The sequence below is a fragment of the Pelophylax lessonae genome, assembly GCF_965119305.1.
Source record: "Pelophylax lessonae genome assembly, chromosome: 1".
Lineage (NCBI taxonomy): Eukaryota > Metazoa > Chordata > Amphibia > Anura > Ranidae > Pelophylax > Pelophylax lessonae.
In genome coordinates, this window is record NC_138768.1 from 369,865,218 (window position 1) to 369,886,589 (window position 21,372).

The 21,372-nt window shown below is 39.8% G+C and overlaps 1 protein-coding gene across 3 annotated transcripts in view; it reads left to right on the forward strand.

Moving 5' to 3' along the window:
- The first annotated feature begins 2,670 nt into the window (after window positions 1-2,670).
- Window positions 2,671-21,372, forward strand: part of TRPM3 (transient receptor potential cation channel subfamily M member 3) — a 552,760-nt gene continuing 534,058 nt past the window's right edge. For 2 of the 3 annotated variants that reach the window (XM_082252764.1, XM_082252765.1), the window contains exon 1: window positions 2,671-3,064. In XM_082252764.1, the coding sequence (XP_082108890.1) occupies window positions 2,975-3,064 (90 nt within the window). In that variant the 5' untranslated portion in view covers window positions 2,671-2,974. The remainder of the gene's footprint in view (window positions 3,065-21,372) is intronic. The other variant, XR_014225124.1, reaches the window with a different exon arrangement.

The window sequence follows — 21,372 nt, forward strand, 5'->3', positions numbered from 1 at the left end:
CTCCAGGATAGCACATCAATACGTGCCATTGCCAGAAGGTTTTCTAGGTCTGCCAGCACAGTCTCAAGAGCATGGAAGAGATTCCAGGAGACAGGCAGTTATTCTAGGAGAGCTTGACAGGGCTGTAGAAGGTCCTATATCCATCAGCTGGACCGGTTTTCTGCTCCTTTGTGCAAGGAGAAATAGGATGAGCACTGCCAGAGCCCTACAAAATGACCTCCAGCAGGCCACTGGTGTGAATGTCTCTGACCAAACAATCAGAAACAGACTTCATGAGGGGGGCCTGAGGGCCCAACATCCTCTAGTGGGCCCCATGCTCACTGTCTGTCACTGTGAAGCTTGATTAGCATTTGCCATTAACCACTTCCCGCCCGCCCTATAGGCAAATGACGGCGGGAATGTGGTTGCATTATCCTGACTGGACTAGAACCACCAGGGATGCCCACCCATGACCCCAGGGATACCCACTATGGCCACCAGGGATGGCAATCAGGGCACAGGGAGCCCCCCAGTGCCCTCCCCATCAGTGCTGCCCACCAATGCCCTTCCCTATCAATGCTGCCTCACAGTTCCCATCATTGCCATCTATCAGTGCCGCCCACCAGTGACCATTATTGCCCACCAGTGCTGCCTATCAGTGCCCATCAGTGCCGCCCATCAGTGCCAATCAGTGCCCACCAGTGCCGCCTATCAGTGCCCATCAGTGCCCACCAGTGCCGCCTATCAGTGCCCCAATGCTGCATATCAGTGCTACCTATCAGTGCCACATATGAGTGCCACTTCATCAGTGCCACCCCATCAGTGCCTCCTCATCAGTGCTTGTCAGTGCAGCCTCATCAGTGCTCATCAGTGCAGGAAAAAACTTATTTATTTACAAAATTGTATAGCATAAACAAAAAATTTTTTTTTTTCAAACTTTTCGGTCTTTTTTTTTTATTTGTTTAGCAAAAAAGAAAAAACCTTGTGGTGATCAGACGTGAAAGGGTCTGGAGTAGCCGTGTTATGCTGCCTGCAATATCATTCAGCATGACCGGTTTGATGGTGGATCAGTGATAGTCTATGGAGACATATCCATGGAGTGATGCACAGACCTCTACAGGCTAGACAATGGCACCCTGACTGCCATTAGGTATGGGGATGAAATCCTTGAACCTATTGTCATTGCCCAGCCTCATGAGGCAAGAGTATGCAGCCAGTTCCTGGAAGATGAAGGAATTGGGACCATTGAATGACCCCCACGGTCGCCTGACCTAATTCCAATAGAACAACTCTAGGATATGTTTCAGTCCATCCAATGCCGCCAGGTTGCACCTCAGTCTGTTCAGGAGCTCAGTGATGCCCTGGTCCAGATCTGGGATGATATACCCTAGGATACCATCGGTCATCTCATTAGGAGCATTCCCCAACGTTGTCAGGCATGCATACAAGCACTTGAGGTCCATACAAACTAATAGTACCATTTTGAGTTACTGCACTAAATTTCAGCAAAATGGACTAGCCTGTTGCATCATTTTTTCACTTTGATTTTCGGGGTGTCTTTGAATTCAATGTAGGGTGATCATTTTAATTTCCATCAAACGATGTGGCATCCTTTCATTCCTAACACATTTCCCAGTCTATATCAGTAAAGATATCCAGAATGATATTTTTCTCCATTGAGAGCTGATGTGTTTTCAAAGTGTCCCTTTAATTTTTTTAAACAGTATATAAACAGTATATATATATATATATATATATATATATATATATATATATATATATATATATGTATGTATGTATGTAAGCAAACCCGTATTCATGGCACACATATGCTGCCACCCTAATAGGCACACGTGGGCTCTTACTGTTAACTATTAAGTAGATTCTACTTGGTCTTTGCTGTGCAGGCAGGCAGTTATTTTGAAACATAACCATATGCCTGTCAGCTAGGTGTAAATAGACAATTAAGTAACAAATGGAAATCTTTTAAATTATATATTTAAAAATAGACTATACATTAATAAGGAAGCCCTTACACATTATACATTATGATGACAGCAACTCAGAGTTAATGTGAAGCATGAATAATTACAAGGCAGATATGTGCTTTTTTTCAGGGATAAATGTTGCAGCTCATATGAAAGATAGATAGATGGATAGATAGATAGATAGATAGATAGATAGATAGATAGATAGATAGATAGATAGATAGATAGATAGATAGATAGATAGATAGATAGATAGATAGATAGATAGATAGATAGATAGATAGATAGATAGATAGATAGATAGATAGATAGATAGATAGATAGATAGATAGATAGATAGATAGATAGATAGATAGATAGATAGATAGATAGATAGATAGATAGATAGATAGATGCTTGATGGCTATGATTCATGCATGTAATATTTGCACTGAGGTTCAGTAGCTTAATGAGATGCAATACATAGCCCTTTTTATAGCCTTAATGGGTATTAGCCATTTCACACTGTGAAACAAGTAGAGATATAAAAACAAATAAAGAGCTTGCCAGATAGAGTTTAATGCAGTCAGAATAAATGGCATGTGTGTGTAGTGGAAGAAACAGCATGTGTAACTGGAAACAGTGAAGGAGAGGAGGAGGGGGGGTGAAGGAGAGACACAGGAGATGGAGAAAGGTAGATTCCTGTTTTTATGCAGGCTACCCCTCTCCTCTAAAAGAGTGCAACCCTCCCCTGAGCAGCAGGCTGATTGGAACCATTCAAGCACATTTGGTATGCATGAGCACTGCTGCTTAAAGAAAGGAGGTTGATTTTTTTTTAAGGAGGATCAGGAGCTAAAGAAAATCCACTTTTCCAGCCTTCCAAGTTCCAGGGAGCATCAACTGCACGGAATTGCTACAAAGCTGGAATGGACATGTTGATGAGCATGGGATGTCAGCGTTGCAAGGGCTCTTTTGTTCTATAGATATCTCTTAAGGTTTATTTTCCCAGTGGAATATTACAAAGGGTCATGAGTCAGATTGATGCACCCCGGCCTCTAAACTGGACCATTCGGAAGCTGTGCCATGCTGCCTTTCTGCCTTCTGTAAGACTTCTAAAGGTATGAATGCTCTAGGATGCTGACAGTCATTATGAGCAATTAAAATATTACCATATAACTGCTTTTATTCTGTTTTGTGTTAACTTTATTTCCCTTCTTCAGCATGACAGGCTACTGTGTGTGTATAGGCATGTAGCAGATAATTTGCTTTTCAATCAGTTTGGGCATTTGCAAGTAGGGTTAAAACTGGCGTAAAAGAGAGAACAATGCTCTTGTGTTTCTATCTGATAGCTGCTCTCCCTGAGTCATAGAAGCAATGTATTTAGATCACTGATTAATCCAAGTCTAAAGCTGCAGCTAAATGATTTGAAAACCAGAAGTATTTCTTTATTGCTTTGGGACATATGTCACAGAGGCATAGTTAGAAGATCCATTTTCAGAGAACAAAAGACTGTCACGCTTGATATAACGCTTATTTCTTAGGTCACTGTATCACCCCAGGAGACCAGGGAGCATCAGATGTGTGATATTTCCTCCAGTAACTAAAGGGTTACTACTTATTCTAAGAGTTAATCTTGTATGTCATATGGAAAAATAATGGAAAATGATAAAAAGTATATTTTATTACAGAGGAGCAAAGGTGACAACAAAAGCCATAGACCATGCCAGTGAAACCATTTCACTTCATCTTATGCTTTTCACCAACCTTAGATTTGTGGTGTAATACATCTTACTGTCAAGACCCACTTCCATTTGAAACAGAACATAATGCTGTGCCTGTGTACCACAAACTTGCATGCTATTAAATATTTAACGATGCTAGAAAATGGAAGTCTTTTATAAAAATAGTTAATTCTAGCACAAAACCACAAAAAAATTATAATCAGGGCAAAACAAGAAAAAGATTTAAAACTTTTTATTCAAGAATATGTTTAATATGTGTAAATAAAGGGTATACGGTATAAACCATTTTGTTTGTAATAAGAACACAGCATATCACAATAGTCCTTGCAGCTAGTGACCCATTTAACATTTTTCTGTGCTGTCAATGTATAATTATGTTTTTGTTTAACATCTGACACATTAGGTATAAATCATTCAATTTAGTGTGTAGTGCTTTTCACAGTAGATCGATATGCCTGGCTGGTATTTCTAATGATATAGGAATTTCTATCAGTGCTATAGAGGGGCAGGTCTTCATGAGATGTTTTCTGATAAGCCTCAGATCTTCAGAACAGCAGCCAGACAAACTTAGAGTATGCCAGGTCTCTGACAGATGTCAGCGCAGTAATGACAAGAGGCTATTCCAGGGAACATGATAACGCTGAGGAATTAAGAGTGAAGAAAATGATGACATAAAGTAGTAAAGACATTCCCTGAATAAGGAACAGGAAAAAATATAGAATCATCGTTTTTGGTCAATACAATTTCATTGTCACCTATTTACTAATGAGCACTGAACCTTTAATAAACAGGTTAGCTTGGAAGTCTCACCTCCTTGAGTGTTATCCTGTGGAGTCTGCTTGCTAATATGTGTAAAACATCTGTCACTGGAACTGGAGAGAAGGCAGCATACATTATAATCACGAAGAGAATGATTACTATATGCTATTGGAAGACATGAAAGGAAGTCATAACAGATTTTATATTTATTTAAAGGGCTATAATCTATTATATTCAAGTTTATGAACTTGTTCAGACTTGGAAGAAGATTATAGCTTGTCATCAACAGTTCACTTTTATGTAATATTTTACAAAGTGATATAATCAGAAATGCTTTAACTCCCTGGCTGACTTCACAATTCTTTCTAAAGCTATATTTTGATTTGTGGTATGCTATTATATGAAGACATCTCATGGAATTTAGGCTGGGTGTAGTCGTGCATTTTCTGCAACTGCAGTCATCAGCAGAAGCAAATTTTGCATTTGTGTTTGAACAGCTGGACATTAACAAAGCACATACAGTACCTGTTGGAAGATGGCAAAGTCTGCCATGGACAGATTGTTTTTTTTTTTTTTTCTTGGCTTTCTTTTTGGTATGAGGCTGATACCTTTTTGTATAGATAAAGTACAGAAATAATTTTAGAGCTGAAGGTTTAAAGCTTACGTAAGGGGCTATGTTTAAGTGGTAGGTACCCTGACCAATTGTATTGCATAAGGTTTTATGCCTTGTACACACGCAACGATTATCGGCCGACTGATCGTCCGACTTTTGTCCAGAGTGGTGTTTTGTTGGTTGGAATGTGCCTAGACTGCACATGAATTTTCTCGGCCAACAAAAATCTACTTCAGAAGTGATGTCATGTGCTGGTTTACTTTCCGTGTGTTTTTTCTTCTCTGAGCATGCCCAGTCTTGCTCATCAGATTTTTGTCTGCCGAAATCTGTACTGACTGACGGAAAATCGGCCGTTGTGTTGACGGCCAACAAAAATTTTATAGCCTGCACACCAGATTTTTTTCGGCCGAAAAGTCGGAGTCGGTTGTCGGAAGCATCATACTAACAAGCCGAAAATTGGCCGATTGGACGTTGGCCCGAAAATTCACGGCCAATTATCGATGCGTGTGTATGGGGCTTTAGTCACTGACCTGGAACAGGTGTTGGTGGTCAATGGTGAAGTGCTTCCTTACCTTGGTGGCCAATGGATAAGTACCTCCTTATATTATTTTGTTGTCAAGTGATACATTTAGCTTTCTTAAATTTGTGGTCAGAGTAGTGCCCCCTTACATTGGTGGTTAGTAGTAAAACGGCTTCTTATTTTAGTGGTCAGTGGAGAAGCACCCCCTTACAACAACGGTCAGTGGGAAAATGCATCTTTAAATTGATGGTCAATGGGGATGAGCACATTTACATTAGGAGTCAGTGGTGAAGTGCCCCTCAAGCTGGTGGTCAGTAGTAATTGGCAAAGCTGGTAGGGGATCACTTGGCCCTACTAGTGCCTGTATTCTGTCTGGGACTCACTAGATTTGGACAAACTGGCAGTAGACCTAAGGCACATGCCCATAATGTCTATTAATTCACATGTTCCTTAAAGGAATAATTCACCTTTACCAAAAAAACTGCCTATGAAGATAAGGGACATGTGTGGAGGAAACCAAGCTATGTAGCTTCGACCAAAATTTAACAATGCCCTTGCTATAGGTTTACAGAACATTAGGGGGTTCCCCTCGTTTGGGACTTTTTAGGCACATAGACTATAAAAAATGAATGTTCAAATAATTTATTAGATATTAAAGTACAAATTTTTTTTAAAAAAAAACAGCAAGCAGCAATCAATAACAAGGTGTACAACCATATATGTTCCAGAACCCGAAACACAAATGTTTCAAAGATAAAATTCTTCTTCTTCAGGGGTGGTTCTTAACAATGCTAGGGTTGACCTTGTGTGGAATTTATGACTAACCATAACCTTGCTGGTTGGAAGCCGTGACACTGTCGAATATATGACTTCTTTTGTTGAAAGCATTCCTTCAGCTTTAATGCAGCTTTGGCGTCCACTTATCTGGACTTCGGTTGCCCACACTGAGGGACACCTGTCTGGCTCTATCCTTCATTCCATCTAGCATATCAAGGGATGTGTTTTTTATTTCTACAAGGAAAAAAACACTGCCAGTTTAATCATGGTCAACCTGTTGATTTGAATGCGTGCTGCAAGCATCATAAATTCCACACAAGGTCAACCCTAGCATTGTTAAGAACCATCCCTGAAGAAGAAGAATTTTATCTTCGAAACATGTTAGGTCTCGGGTTCTGGAACATATATGGTTGTACAACTTGTTATTGATTGCTGCTTGCTGTTTTTTTTAAAAAAAAAATTGTACATTAATATCTAATAAATTATTTGAACATTAATTTTCTATAGTCTGTGTGCCTAAAAAGTCCCAAACTAGGGGAATCCCCTAATTTTCTGTATTTCAAAGGGATGTGGCACTTTTTACAAGAACACTGGTCATGAGCAAATCTCTATTGCTATAGGTTTAGGCCATTTACATACTCCATGAATCCTGACCTGACAACTCACAGGATGGTACTAGGATGTTGCTAGGTGCAGCCTAGCTATTACTGTTCACCTTCACCATCGCAAGAGTGAGCTGTTTCTCTGGTTCAAACCTCTTTACATTTCACTTTCTCTCCCCTGATGCAGTAGCTCTGAATTCAGCAATGTCCTGGGAGTTTTCAGGTTTGGTTTCATGAGGAACGTTAATGGCCTACACCTATTGCGAGGGCATTATTCAACTTTAGTCAAAGCCGCACAGTTTGTTTTTATCTACAGATGCCCCTTATCTTCATAGACAGCTTTTTGGTAAAGGTGAACTAACCCCTTAATGTTTGTTATATTTGGATATAAAAAAGATCCTGTAGCATTTGGGGACCCTGTGGTAGGTAATTCATAGCAGAAATATGTATTCAGTGTAGTGCTATATAATTTTGCAGCAATATACATTATAGGTTGCTTATATATCATTACATACAGTAGGTCTAGTGGATTAGTATTATTGTAATTTAAGCATTGTCTCCAAATCAGTAGCAGTATTTGGGTAGTACTTGTTTTGGCTTGGTTTATTTAGGTGGATGTCCAAAGCTAAATTTTACCACATATATAAAACAGGTCTAAAAATCATTAATTGCCAGTAAACAATACAACTAGCATGACCAAAGGATAAATCTAAAATAATTTTAAGTTTACTATTCTGAAGCAAATGTATTCATCAACTACTACATTTAGCTGAACTGTAATAGATTGTCTAAAATAAAATCTAGTAAAAATTCCAGCTCCATCATTTTTTTTACACATTATGTCTCCAGAAGCATGGGATATGCTATGTAGCCAGTAATTTGAAGTATAAATAGATTTTGATCTTTTTTTTTTTTCTGTACTTGTCATTTTTTTACATATTCTAGCAAAAGTGTGCCCATTTGCTGAACCAGCTGAATATGGAAGGGGAGTGTCACTGCAATGTATTGTGAGGCATGTGTAGATTCAGTGGCAGTTAGTGCAGTGACGAGTGGAGTGGGGGAGGAATAGGAGTCAGAGCGAGGGGGTTGGTGTACATGTGTTGTGAGACAGAGGGGGGGAGGATGGAAATCAGCCAAAGTGAACACGCAGGGAAGGAGGTTAAGGCACAGTTGGGGAAAGGTTTCAGGCACAGTGGTAAAAAGGTGGGTACAGGCACATTGGAAAGGAGGGAGGGAGGGTGCTGGCATAGTGGACCTCAGGGGGTTGGATGCAGGGGTGGTGGTGAAACTGGAAAAAAGCTAAAAAGCCATGACTTACTACAACACTTCTGCTGCAGGGACCACTGTGGATGTTCTTCTTGCTGGGTTTGGCTTTTGTTGATGGAGCTGGTCTACATCTAAATGACAACAGAGTGACACAATGGTGTCACCTTCTTGCCTCTCTTGCCTCTCTTGTGCATTTGTCAGGTACTGGCTCCATTTTGGGTTCTCCCAAAGACTTTACACTACCCCTAGAGCAGACCTGGCTTACAATGCTGCTGATCTTCTCTAACGTGCAGTGATCTTCACAGAAACTACCAGTCATCTCCCAGCATAGGAATTCTCCCATCATTTGTAACTTATTTGTGAGAGTTGCAAATACATTATTAGTGTTGGAAAACAGGAGCTGATTTGCTGGCTCATTAAATGCTGAGCCTGGATCCCATATCCAGCAAAGGCATAGTAGAACACCATAGACTTCTGTGGGGTTCTACTGCAAACAGCCCATTCACAGAACTTTTCTGTCAGCTAGCAACTCTACCACTACATAAAACTGCCCATCTGTCCCTACTTCTTCTCGTCACCTTTGCATGGACATGAAGAGAAGAGACTAAGTCTGGAGATCCTGGGTATTCTTCTTATGTCTTCCTTACTCTGGTCTGGGGACATCACCACCTTCTTAGTGAAGCCTGTAGAGATAGGTCAATCCTTCACCCACTGGAAGCACTGTGCACAGTGTGTTTCTAAGAAAAAGAGGCAGGAAGCACAAGCTTCAGGGGTAAAAGCCAAAGGGAAACAAAATATTGAACCTGCCCAACACCTTTATTACTACAGAACCCTTCCAATGTGGTAGCCATCATATAGAAGCCCAACATCCAAATGTGTTTTTTATTTATTTTACTTTTAAAGTTAAACATTTTATTTTAAGTGTAACACCACTGTTTATCACTCCTCCCTCCTAAACTATTGAACCTTCTATACTTTTTTAAGCATGAAATCCCTATATCAGGATGAAAGTAAGTGTGAATCTAAAACTCAATTTTAATTCCTCCTTATTTTTCTTTTACAACAAATATAGGATAGGGCAGTTTTCAGCAATTCAGAAATTATGTAGAAAATACCACACCTGATACTCTTTCTTTATTAGAAAGAGAGTAGAGTCTACAAGGAGGGAGCGCCCAATCTCCAATGGAATGCAAGTCTAGATGACTCATCTAGACGAGTCTCGATGTTGCCGCTCCAAACACACTCATTTGGGATCATTTTCCCCATTCACCATCAGCAGACAGCAGCAGCCCTGAGAAAGGGAGATCTTTTCCCCCCAAAATGCGTTGGCTTGATCATTTGTTGCTACTTTCAATGAACGACCTTAATTTCACCTCTAGACTTGCATGTAATTGGAGATTGGGCACTCCCTCCTTTTCCTACCTCTACTAGTACATCCCCAAGGCTGTACCCAAAAGCAGCAGCCCAGGCCCCCAATAAGGGTTCACCACATTTGTCCGGTATAGTGGGGCAGAAAGCATCAGGAGATAACTCATCCATTCCCCCCCCCCCCCCCCATCACCTAACCATTGACCTTCAACTGATTAAGTCAGTCCAGTGCGATCTCCAACCCTACAGAAGCTTATTAAGAAAATGGATGGTTAGTTCAAATACTTATTGAAATTTGTTTGACCTCATCTAAATATTTCAGGTGCAGGAAAATTGTGCCAGTATTTTGATGGGTAAATAGATTTTGCCACCTTTATACTGAATCTTTGCTCTAATGTTTCACCAATAAAACTATAAAACAGATGGTCTTCTAGGTTGTGAGACTGGCAATATTTTCCGTTTGGTGTAGATTCTAGCTTAAGAAAAAGGTTAAGTTTTCACATTTAAAAAGTTAGCCAAGCAAAACGGATTTCAGTTTTGGTAGATGCCAGAGAGTTAAACCACCTGATAGTTTCTTAAATCTTTGCAATTGTGCTACTCAGGATGGGCGAGGTTTGGATTTACCACTACCATAGATTTGTGGTGAATCTCTGGAATTTGCAAAGTTCATAAATAGTGAATTTTTGGCTTGAAAACTTTGCAGGTTTGTCACCAAAAATAAGTAACAACCTATAATGCACTGCATAGCCATTTCCCCTGATTCACAAGAGCCAATATATTAAAGGAATGAATAACCCAGCCCCCTTTTTGAAAAAAAGGCGGGTTCACAGCAGCAATTTTGTTAGTGTGTGTTGGATCTGTTGGGCAGAGCTGACAATTCTGTGTAAGGAGATAGAATGTTTTTCTTTTGTCAAATTAATACAAGTCCCCTATGGCAGTGCTTGACATCCCATTGCTTTTGTTTGACAATATATTATTTTTTTTAGCCCTACAAAGGGCAAGAATTGAATAACAAGACTTATTCTCCCATATATTTAAATTCGGTTCAACTTTGAGCAAGAATTGCTAAACTGTTTGAGAACAGAATCCAAGAGAATACTCTCATTCCTATTTCTTGCGGATTCCTTTATGAGAAGTTTCCACTCTCCCTGTTGGATTTTTTTTTTTTTATAAAGAATGCAACAAGAGCAGCTGGAATATGCAAAGGAGGATGGAAATATCCAAAAGTCACAAGTGGAAATTAAGTCTAGAATTGGGGCAAGGGGACCTTGCTGCTGAAATATGCAAATCATTGAGAAAGCCAGAGGACATCTAACTTTATCTATAATTAAAATCAGTTTTGGGTGGACTTATCCTTTAATTAAAAGTCCAGTATTCCTATATGTTTACTACGTATTAGTACTGTTTCAGAATTATCAATAGATGAGATTAAAGACAGCAACAAAAGCTTTTTTAGTCGAATAGTAAGACGTTTTTATTGCTCCCTGTGTATACCTACTTCACTGATTCCAGCACCTTCTAATTTCTTTCCCTGGTGATATTGTAACAAGAAGAGAACACAGACCAAAATAAAAACTTGACAGAAGTTCTTACTCCTACCTACTCTATTGAAAACTAAAAAAAAAAAAATACTTTTTATTTTCTGAAATCAAGTTTTAAATAAACTGCAGGTTTTCAACCATAGCATTATTCTATTCTATCTGCTTTATATTTTACATTACTGCTTTTCAACTAACAATCTTTTTTAAGGGCTAATTCACATGGGTGCAAAGAGCTGTAAAAAGTTTGCATCCAGGGCTGCTCATTTGCCTCTGTACGCAAGTAAACATTCATATGTGATATTACCAGCGTACACCTTTTGCCTGCTATTGATTTTCAGCTGTACACAAACACCCAGCATTCAGGGGCGTAGAGAGTGGCTTGTTTTTCATGACTTTTATTTTCTTGATTCCCTTGTTTTTCACATTGTACTGATCTCTGCCTCCGTGTAAATGAGCCATAGGCTTGACTATGCTTTTTCATCAAATTTCAGCATTAGGTAGCACTTGATATGTATCAGCAGTGCACACTAAGCCCCCCCATTTTGTCATCGGTCATTAGATGCATATTGTAGCATTCTACCCAAACATATTGTAAACGAGTATATCTTGTTTTAATTTAGAATTTACAGTGACTTGTAATAGTTCAATCACCCTTTAGAATCTCTTTTGAGCCACCCCATTGAAATTGATGGTGCTTGCGCCCGTATCATGTACCTGTCAGAGCCAGGTACTGAGGTTTGAGTGTTCAAACTGGATACTCCTCGCTCAGTGTGCTCCCTCCCCACAAATCCACACTCACAGGTACATAGCCCAAGTAGGTGTGGGCCCAAGCCTGATAGGGAACTGGGAGAATAATTCCCCATCAGGTCTGCCTTGCTGTCGATTGACATCCCACAGCGGTGGGCACATCCATAGCCGATATTTAGTTCAATAGCGGCTTTTGAAACCATGCAATGTCAATTAAATGTAGAACACAACCAAAGAGAAAAAAAGATGGGGCTTTGTAAAGGCCAATGGAGAGAGGAGGATCACAGGTAACACATAATTGTATAAAAAAAATATCTTTATTGAACAAAACAACATAAAAAAAATATATATAATATATCATAAAATCATATATCCAATTACAATATATAAAAGAAAATGCATGTGTAGAAATAAATTCCCATATAGGAATACCGATTCTTGGTATCAGAAGATGGTATGGTCTCTATGTAGCGCGGTCTAAGGGTCCCCAGCAAGCCGACGCATTTCGCAGCAAGGCTTACTCAGGGCCAGAGAAATCAAGACAGACCGACATTTCCCACTCCCACAGAGACCATGACGAACAGATGCGCCGATGGGCAGACCGACCAGGGTGACCAAGATAAAAGGCTCACGCTGAAATAACCATATGCATGTAAATGGATAGAGATGTCCCATTCGTCTTCAAGGTGTCACAATACACCTGCAGCTTAAATATGCTTATATTATGGAATCCCTCTCATGCTCAGCATCTGTGGTGACAACAAAAACTTAGTTTAACCCACTGTCAGCATGAGGCAGGCGCTCCCCAGGCACATTCCAAGCAGTTCAATATAGATAATATAAACTCCCTGATCACTGGGATAGGGGTAGCCTCAAATACACCAACAATTCACAAGCCTGCCCCTGGTCAATTAAATGTAAGGCCCACTAAGTGACTCAAATCATTTCCCAATTAAGGCATTGCTATATTTGACGTCACCACTATCCTCTTTTTTTACATTTAGCTTTAGGCCAGGGAATCCCTGAATCTCTCTCTGAATGGGGCCAGAGTAAGAACCCTTATATCATTGACAGCTTCCTAGCACAGGCATGCTCTGCTCTGAGCACTGGTGTACCTCTGCACACCAGCTCAGAGCTGGTCCCAATTGCCACCAGTTTCCTAATCCATGAACTGGTGGTAGTTCCTTAAGACTCCCTCACAGCCATAGCAACAAGTTTGGCAGTAGTTAAAATGAACTGATTTTGTCACCTGTGTCAGTAATGTTACCGAAACTGGTGAAAATGCTTGCCTAAATTAGGCGCAGGTCATTCTAAAGGGACCTACTGACAGAATTGCTTAGATTGAAACTCACCACAACTCCATTTAACTCATAGATAGCAATGTCACTCCATAGATGTCATGTGGTCTATTAAAAGTCCACAGAGGGACAAGGGGGGAATTGGGACTGTGCGATACCAAAAAAATAAAATATGATAGAAAATGGAAATGTAAATATTGAAAATTGATATTCTAAAAAAGATTTTTTTATTAGTACAAAAACACATCAATGATGATCATTAGTAGGGTGAAAACCCATGAAAGCATACAAAAGGACATTAATGTATATATATGGGAAAGCCCCTAATATAGATACAATTACAGATGTCAGAGATTGTGGACACAGAAGTACTGACGCGTTTCAACCTGAAGTCTTCTTCTGGGGGTAGATGTCCACTTTACACAGTTATCTACAACAGGTATATCAAGAAAGATAATGACTATGCAAACATTTAAATAGAAAACAATAAAACTGCAATAATAAAGCAAAATACAGCAGCATCCCATCAAACACTACTTACAGTGAATAGATCAACATATACATTAATGTCCTTTTGTATGCTTTCATGTTTTTTTTTTACCCTACTCAACAATGATCTTCATTGATGTATTTGACTGTGTTTTGTACTTTTAGAATATCCATTTACAATATTTACATTTACATTTTCTATCATATTCCCAATTCCCCTCTATATCTTTAGGAACAGATAACGCTCCTTCTTATATCATTACCTTCAAACTTTGGAACCTAGCTTTTTTGGAATGTCATGTGGTCATATAACACACTTCAAACAGGTTCATACATGTAAAGCTCCATCATACAAAATGTATAGAATAAGTTAGGTTCCCCTGCCTATACCTAATAGTGTGTCTATTTCTATATTCGTAGTAGAATAATGTCCAAGCAGGCAGCTTTGGGTGTCACAAATAAATCAGTTGCATTTTGTGTGATTAAATAAAGCTGTGTTTTTAGTAATTAATATATAGAAATATGACAATAAGGCAAAAATCAATAGCATGCAAACTTTTCCCAATATACCTACGTAACACATCAGTAGGATTAAATTGATAAACTGTCTTTTCATGCAAGGTTGTGCACTTATAGATATGTTGTGGATGTTAATTTTTTTCCTTGCTCTGATTTGTATATGTATTATTTTCTTTAGCTGTTACTGTTACCCAGTGGGCTTTTATGTCCTGTCTGTTATCAACAGCTGAATGACTTCTGCTCAAAGATGCATACACAAAGCACTGAACCAACAAATCAATTAGTATATCACCCATCTATCATTACAGTACTACAATGACTAATCCTTGCTTAGTTGTGCATTGGTGGAAGAAACAACTCACACACATCAGCGGACCACAGAGCGGCTTGACGTTTTATGGTTTGAGTTATACAGCTATGACAGCAATAAGCTATGAAGGCATTTACTTAACTACATAATTCAAAGGAAACATGTCATGGGGAAAACACCTCAACTGTTCTTTCTGATCTCCTTGCTAATTGGCTGGCTGTCATGCTGATCCTCTGGTTGACAAACTGACCCAGAATTATTATGCAGGCAGTGAGGTCAAAACTCCTGACTATCTGTTCTTTTACAAATTCAGTGACCAAGAAGGAATTCATTTCATAGGATCACCCGAACGGGCAAGCAATCAGCATTTTTAGAAGGCAATAACAAATGGCAGCCAAGGTATCTCCTTCATAACAGGTTTTGTTTACTAAGGTAAAGAGCTATGCTCAAAGGCTCATATAGACTTGCGGTTGAGGAGCGTTAAAATGGTCCCCCCTTAAGGACAGGGGTGCTCAAATGCCGCAATTAAGATGCTTTGCTTCTCATCTGTGGCAAAAACAATTGCTCCTATTGCAAATAAAGCAGTGATAAAACCCAAAAGCAAACATTTATTATATTGCAGCTTACCAATTCTTGGTCTGCCATTGTTACCGGTTACCTCTCCAGCCCATGTGAGCTGCGACCCTGGGTGTGAGAACTGAGACATGGACAACTCCGGCATCTTTGTTTGGTTGTTTAATTGTATTTTAAGGGGATGGGAGAAGGGAATGGGTGGGATACTCCTTTGGCTCGACTATGTACAATCCTGGGACTTTATAGCAAAAAATGCCCGTTAGCGCTGTCTTGACGCCAGCCAATGCTTACTGGCGCTTGGAACACACTGTATCTCTGAAAGCTGTGCTGGAACTCCGACTTAAGTCCAAAAGATCCAGGACTGTAGAATATTGAACTTCTAACAATACTTGCACTCAAAAGTCACTAACTACTCCCTCCTGCCTTGCACTGGCTTGAGGTAGCTTGTTGTGAATTCCTGTATGGCTGCAACTCTTAACTGATGCACTGTGCACTGACTCTTCAGGGCCCAAACTGCAGAAGGCCCCTTTAACTCTTCAGGGTCCCCCGACTAGGCACCCCCTCTGTCACTTCAGGGTCCTCAACCTAGGCACCCCCTTTACAGCTAGCTGACATTTGGATCCTAGAACCTTCTCGGGAGTGGTCCCCTTTGACACTAGGCAGGCCCCTAGGGGCAATCCTCAGTACTCACGACCTGTTTAGGCTTTCCTGGGACTGGACCCCTGTTTCCCTCCTCTGGTTTTCGGCACACCGGATCCCCGCAGCTCAACTCAGCATCCTCTGGATTCTCAGAGAACACCCCAAGACATCCACTTCCTCAACAGGAGGAGAGACAGCCGTTCTCTCCCTCCTGGGACTCTGCTCCCGCCAAAGACGCTGAGTCACGCACTCCCCTCAGACTTATACCCACTCCCAGAATCCTCTGCAGCAGAATGTGCCTTCTGGGGTAGTTACAAGCCTGAATGTGTCCCTGATTGGGTTTCCTCCAATGCCCTATGAGAAGCCTCTCACAGAGCCAGTGGGGAGACTCCCCTCTCAGCAGGTACACCTGGAAGCCCTGACACCCTAACCAAAAAGCAATTATGGCCCTGCTGTTAGGCAGACAAGGCCCACTATGCATTTACCTTGCACCTACCTGTAGGGTGCTACACCTACTTAACCCATGACCCCACATTTACTATATTTGATCTCCCACAGTACACAGAACATGCAATTATTTTAGTAAATTTAAACTGCTAAATACCTTTTATCAACCGCAGTATATAGCAGTCCTATGACTTCTACCAGTGTCTGGTTTAAGCTTGAAGGAGGAGTTTTCACTTTCCTCTGACTGTCCTGACAGTGCTGATTGGCCCTGATCACATACACGCTCCCAAGAAAAAAAACTCTCTATCAATACACCAAACTGAGCATGTGCAGAGTGCCTCCAAGGCACTGTTCTATTAGCAGATGGAAGAAGGGGAGGATGAGAAAAGACAGCACCAAACAGCCTTTTTACACAATACTGAGGATTAACCCCTTAGGTTCCACAGTGAGTACAACAAGCATGCTTTACTGTATATACATGCTGATTTTACTATTGTGGGTTTAGTAACACTTTAATGCTTAAACAATAAATGTGCCTAAACATGCCTGCAAAATGTGTCTTTTACCACATTTGTTAAACAGCGTGTTCCTGCCAGGAGCTCTGGAGTTTGGAGGGGCTTAAACAGACACCTAGTGTGCATGAGGCTTTAAAAAAAAATGTTGATTTGGGCTTTAAGCAAAGTAGTTAAAGTGTATCTGAACCCAAGAACAAAAAATAACAGTATTGTAACTTAGATTTGGGGCTGCATGAGTTAACACACTTACTGTCCTATGGAGGTCACCATATTACAGGGACTGTGTTAGGACTACATAATACATTCTTCTCTTCTCTTTCTCAGAGGTAGCAGGGAACAATGCTAACGGATAGCAGTCCAGAGACAGAGAGCACAAGATTTCTGGCTGGATAAACAGCATTATTTTTTTTTATTTTGCGTTTGTCAAACGGATATAATAAAACACTTTATATGATAAAACGACCTGACCAACAGGCAGCAAATAATAGAAATGTTTTGTTAAACAGTACATACACTTTAAGTTTAGCCTAGTAAACAAGTAAAAAAGAGGAACCTGATGGCTGCTAATAATAAATATGTAATATTCATATAAAATATTTCATATTTACCTTGACATAAATGTGTACTGCTACATAGTTTCTTTCCCCTAGGGCAGTGATGACGAACCTTGGCACCCCAGATGTTTTAGAACTACATTTTCCATGATGCTTAACTACAATGCAGAGTACATGAACATCATGGGAAATGTAGTTCCAAAATATCTGGGATGCCAAGGTTTGCCATCACTGCCCTAGGGCCTGCTATTGTTAAAAAATCCATAAAAAAATAGTTTTCACCTGTGGACTATATGTAGACTAGTGATCTATTATGGTGAAGAACATTTCTAATAATACATTTTAAGTAGAGTTTCATTGGCTGTTAAGTTGTATTCCCCCTACGTGATTGCTATTTATCATAATGATTTACTTCTGCACGCCATTGCTCTAATTCACATTGCTAGGCTGGATATTTAATTAAGAGGATATGTTACAAAGATATCACTGCCAGAAAAATAAATCTGTTAGTATGCTTTCCAAGCACTACAACACACATACTTGATAATCACTAATCCCCCAGATTTTCATGTCACAAAGACTCTGGAGTAAAAGATGAATTGAGAGGCATTATAATGAATTATAGCTTTCTGCAAAAGGTAATTGTAGTCATATTAGCGCACTATTGCAACAACAAAGTTAACTATTGTCCGTAGTACTTTTTTCATCCTGAAAATATAATTGTTATAAGCAAAAAAATGTGTTTGTTTAAAATAGGATGAATACACACCTCTACATACACTTTATAGTCAGAAGTATTGGGACGCCTGCTTTTACTCGCACATGAATTTTAATGGAATCCCAGTTTTAGTCTGTAGGGTTCAATATTGAGTTGGCCCACCCTTTGAAGCTATAACAGCTTCAACTCTTCTGGGAAGGCTGTCCACAAGGTTTAGGAGTGTGTCTATGGGAATGTTTGACCATTCTTCCAGAAGCGCACTTGTGAAGTCAGGGAATTGATGATGAATGAGAAGGCCTGGCTCGCAGTCTCAGCTCTAAATCATCCCAAATGTGTTCTGTCAGGTTGTGGTCAGGATTCTGTGTAGGCCAGTCACGTTCCTCCACCTCAACCTCACTCATCCTTGTCTTTATGGACCTTGCTTTGTGCACTGGTCTAAATCATTTGGTGGAGGGGGGATTTTGGTGTGGAATCGTTTTTTAGGGGTTGGGCTTGGCCCCTTAGTTCCAGTGAAGGGAACTCTTAAAACGTTAGCATACCACGACATTTTAGACAATTTCGTGCTTTGTGGGAACAGTTTGGAGATGGTCCCTTCCTGTTCCAACATGACTGCACACCAGTGCACAAAGCAAGGTCCATAAAGACATGGATGAGCAAGTTTGGGGTGGAGGTGCCTGGCCTCAACCCGATAGAACACCTTTGGGATGAATTAGAGCGGAGACTGCAAGCCAGGCCTTCTTGTCCACGTCAGTGCCTGACCTCACAAATGTGCTTCTGGAATAATGGTCAAACATTCCCATAGACACACTCCTAAACCTTGTGGACAGCCTTCCCAGAAGAGTTGAAGCTGTTAAAGCTGCAAAGGGTGGGTCAACTCAATATTCAACCCTACAGACTAAGACTGGGATGCCATTAAAGTTCATGTGCGTGTAAAGGCAGGCGTCCCAATACTTTTCACAATATAGTATACGTGCATATAGAGGGGCACGGTTAAGAAGAGGTAACCATTCTGTAGTATATTATATTATTTCAGTAAACATTTTAGAAACTGAATAGAAAGGTCTTTAGGCAGCTCACAAAGTTCAGGTAGAGTTCAGGCATGTGTCATGAGGCATGAGCAACCCACATGCAAAAATAACTGCATGCTGAGAAATGTTTTCCTCCTTTTTCAGCTAAAACAACATCCTGCCAATGGGAAAATCTGCTGGAACCAAAAATAGCTGTTCAAAAAACAAAAGGAACAATGTTATAATTTGGGATGTTCATTGATTGACTAGAAAAATGTATAGTTTCCTAGCCATCTTTATTATACAGTATGCTTGACTTTTCTGGGCTGTATTTTACCTGTCTGAGTAGAGGAAGTGATAAGTGCTGCAGTACCCAGAAGGAAATCTCAAGCTCGGTGAATTAGAAATGTCAGTTAAATACTTGTGCAATGCTGTGTACTAATAATTCCTATGGGAGTCTTATCTGACCTCCAAATCTGATTTATAATGTCAATACCATTATTTGTTTCTATGGTCACTGGCACTAATAGTTTCTATTAAATTCATGTAACTAGATGTGGGCTGTGTCTAAACCTACCATTCATTATATACATGCTTCAGGCATGTCAAGCCATTTATGAGTCATATTACTCTACTTTGTATCAGATACATTTTTAAAGACAAAATAAGTACAATTTGCATCTTAAATATATCTAAATATACTGTAGTTTTTAATAGAATAAGAAAGGGTTAAAACCCCAGTTTATTATTGGAGTCCCATTAATGATGATTCCCTTGACTTCAATCCAACAGGAAGTCAGAGAAATTTTCCGCAAAGTGAGAGTAAATCCATTTTTAGATTGCTGTTTTCCTACTAGCAGATTTCCCTTCACCTCTTGTTATGGTGACAACAGTAAACATTTTGATTACCCGTCACCTATTGTCCCTTTGACAATGGGTTCAACCCACCATCCGCTATATCCCCAGTACGCTCCAGGGGTACCTATTATTACTCTTCTTTCAGGATTTTAATGTTTTTTTTTTAATTTGCCAACAGAGTGGTTTTATTAACCACTTGCCAACTGCCTGATGTACATTTACAGTGGTAAAGTAGCTCACACAGTTAGTAAGCACCCCTAGGGAAACATTTAACCCTTTCATCACCCCTGATGTTAACCCCCTTCCCTTCCAGTGTCATTAGTACAGAAACAGTGCATATTTTTAACACAGTGTCAAAAGTGTCAGTAAGGTGTCCGATTTGTCCGCCGCAATGTAGCAGTCCTGCTAATAATCAGCGATCGCCGCCATTACTAGTAAAAAATAAAAAAATAAATAAAAATGCCATAAAAATATCCCATAGTTTGTAGACGCAATAGCTTTTGCGCAAACCAATCAATATATGCTTATTGGGATTTGTTTTACCAGAACTATGTAGCACAATACATATTGGCCTAAATTAATGAAGAAACTTGATTTTTGACATTCTTATATTGGATGTGTTTTATAGCAGAAAGCACAAAATATTGTTGTTTTTTTTTCAAAACTGTTGCACTTTTTTTTGTTTATAGCGCAAAAAACAAAAAACAAAAACAAAATGCAGAGGTGATCAAATACCATCAAAAGAAAGCTCTATTTGTGGGGAAAAAAAACAACATCAATTTTTTTGGGTACAGCATCTCACGACCGGGCAATTGTCCATTAAATTAACACAATGCCGAATCGCAAAAAATGGCCTGGTCATTAAGGGGGTAAAACCTTCTGGGGGCTGAAGTAGTTAAAAGTCAAACAACAGGGATAAAGGTGCTCTACCTCCTTCACTCATGTTTCATCGGCAGCGGATATCAGTGCTTGTTTAGGCTCCCGCCAACCCCTCAATCATTGCTTAGGCTCCTGACAGCCCCTCAATCATTCAAACAAAAGGGAAAATAAAACCCAGTCTTTGATCATCTATATGCCTTTATTTTGTCTCTGGCTTACATACAAGCCCCGACAGAGGTGCTAACATGTTTTGGCCAATGTGGCCTTACTCATAGCTATGAATAAGGCTGCATCGGCCAAAACATTTTAGCACCACTGTGCCAGAGAAGTCATAAAGATATATAGAGGATCAAAGACTAGGCGCTGTTTTTTCCTTTTACCTTGTTAAAAGAGCCTGCCACTGCCGGTGCAGACTGATCTTGTCATCCTGATCCTGGCTTTACTGCCTAGTAAGTTGCTGATCTAGAACAACTAGTAGCTAGTAAAATCTAAAAAGTCTGAACTCCTAACCAGCCTACAAAATTTCTGTTCTCATAGAGTGAATGTGGCTAATCATAAGCCCAAGCACCAAATGATTGATATTAAAAAGGTGACAGAACAGGGGCAAAGCAACAGATCCATTTTAAGGACTACCTCTATAGCTGCTAGTACTTGCCTTTTCTTTGCTCCTATAATGTTCCATTTA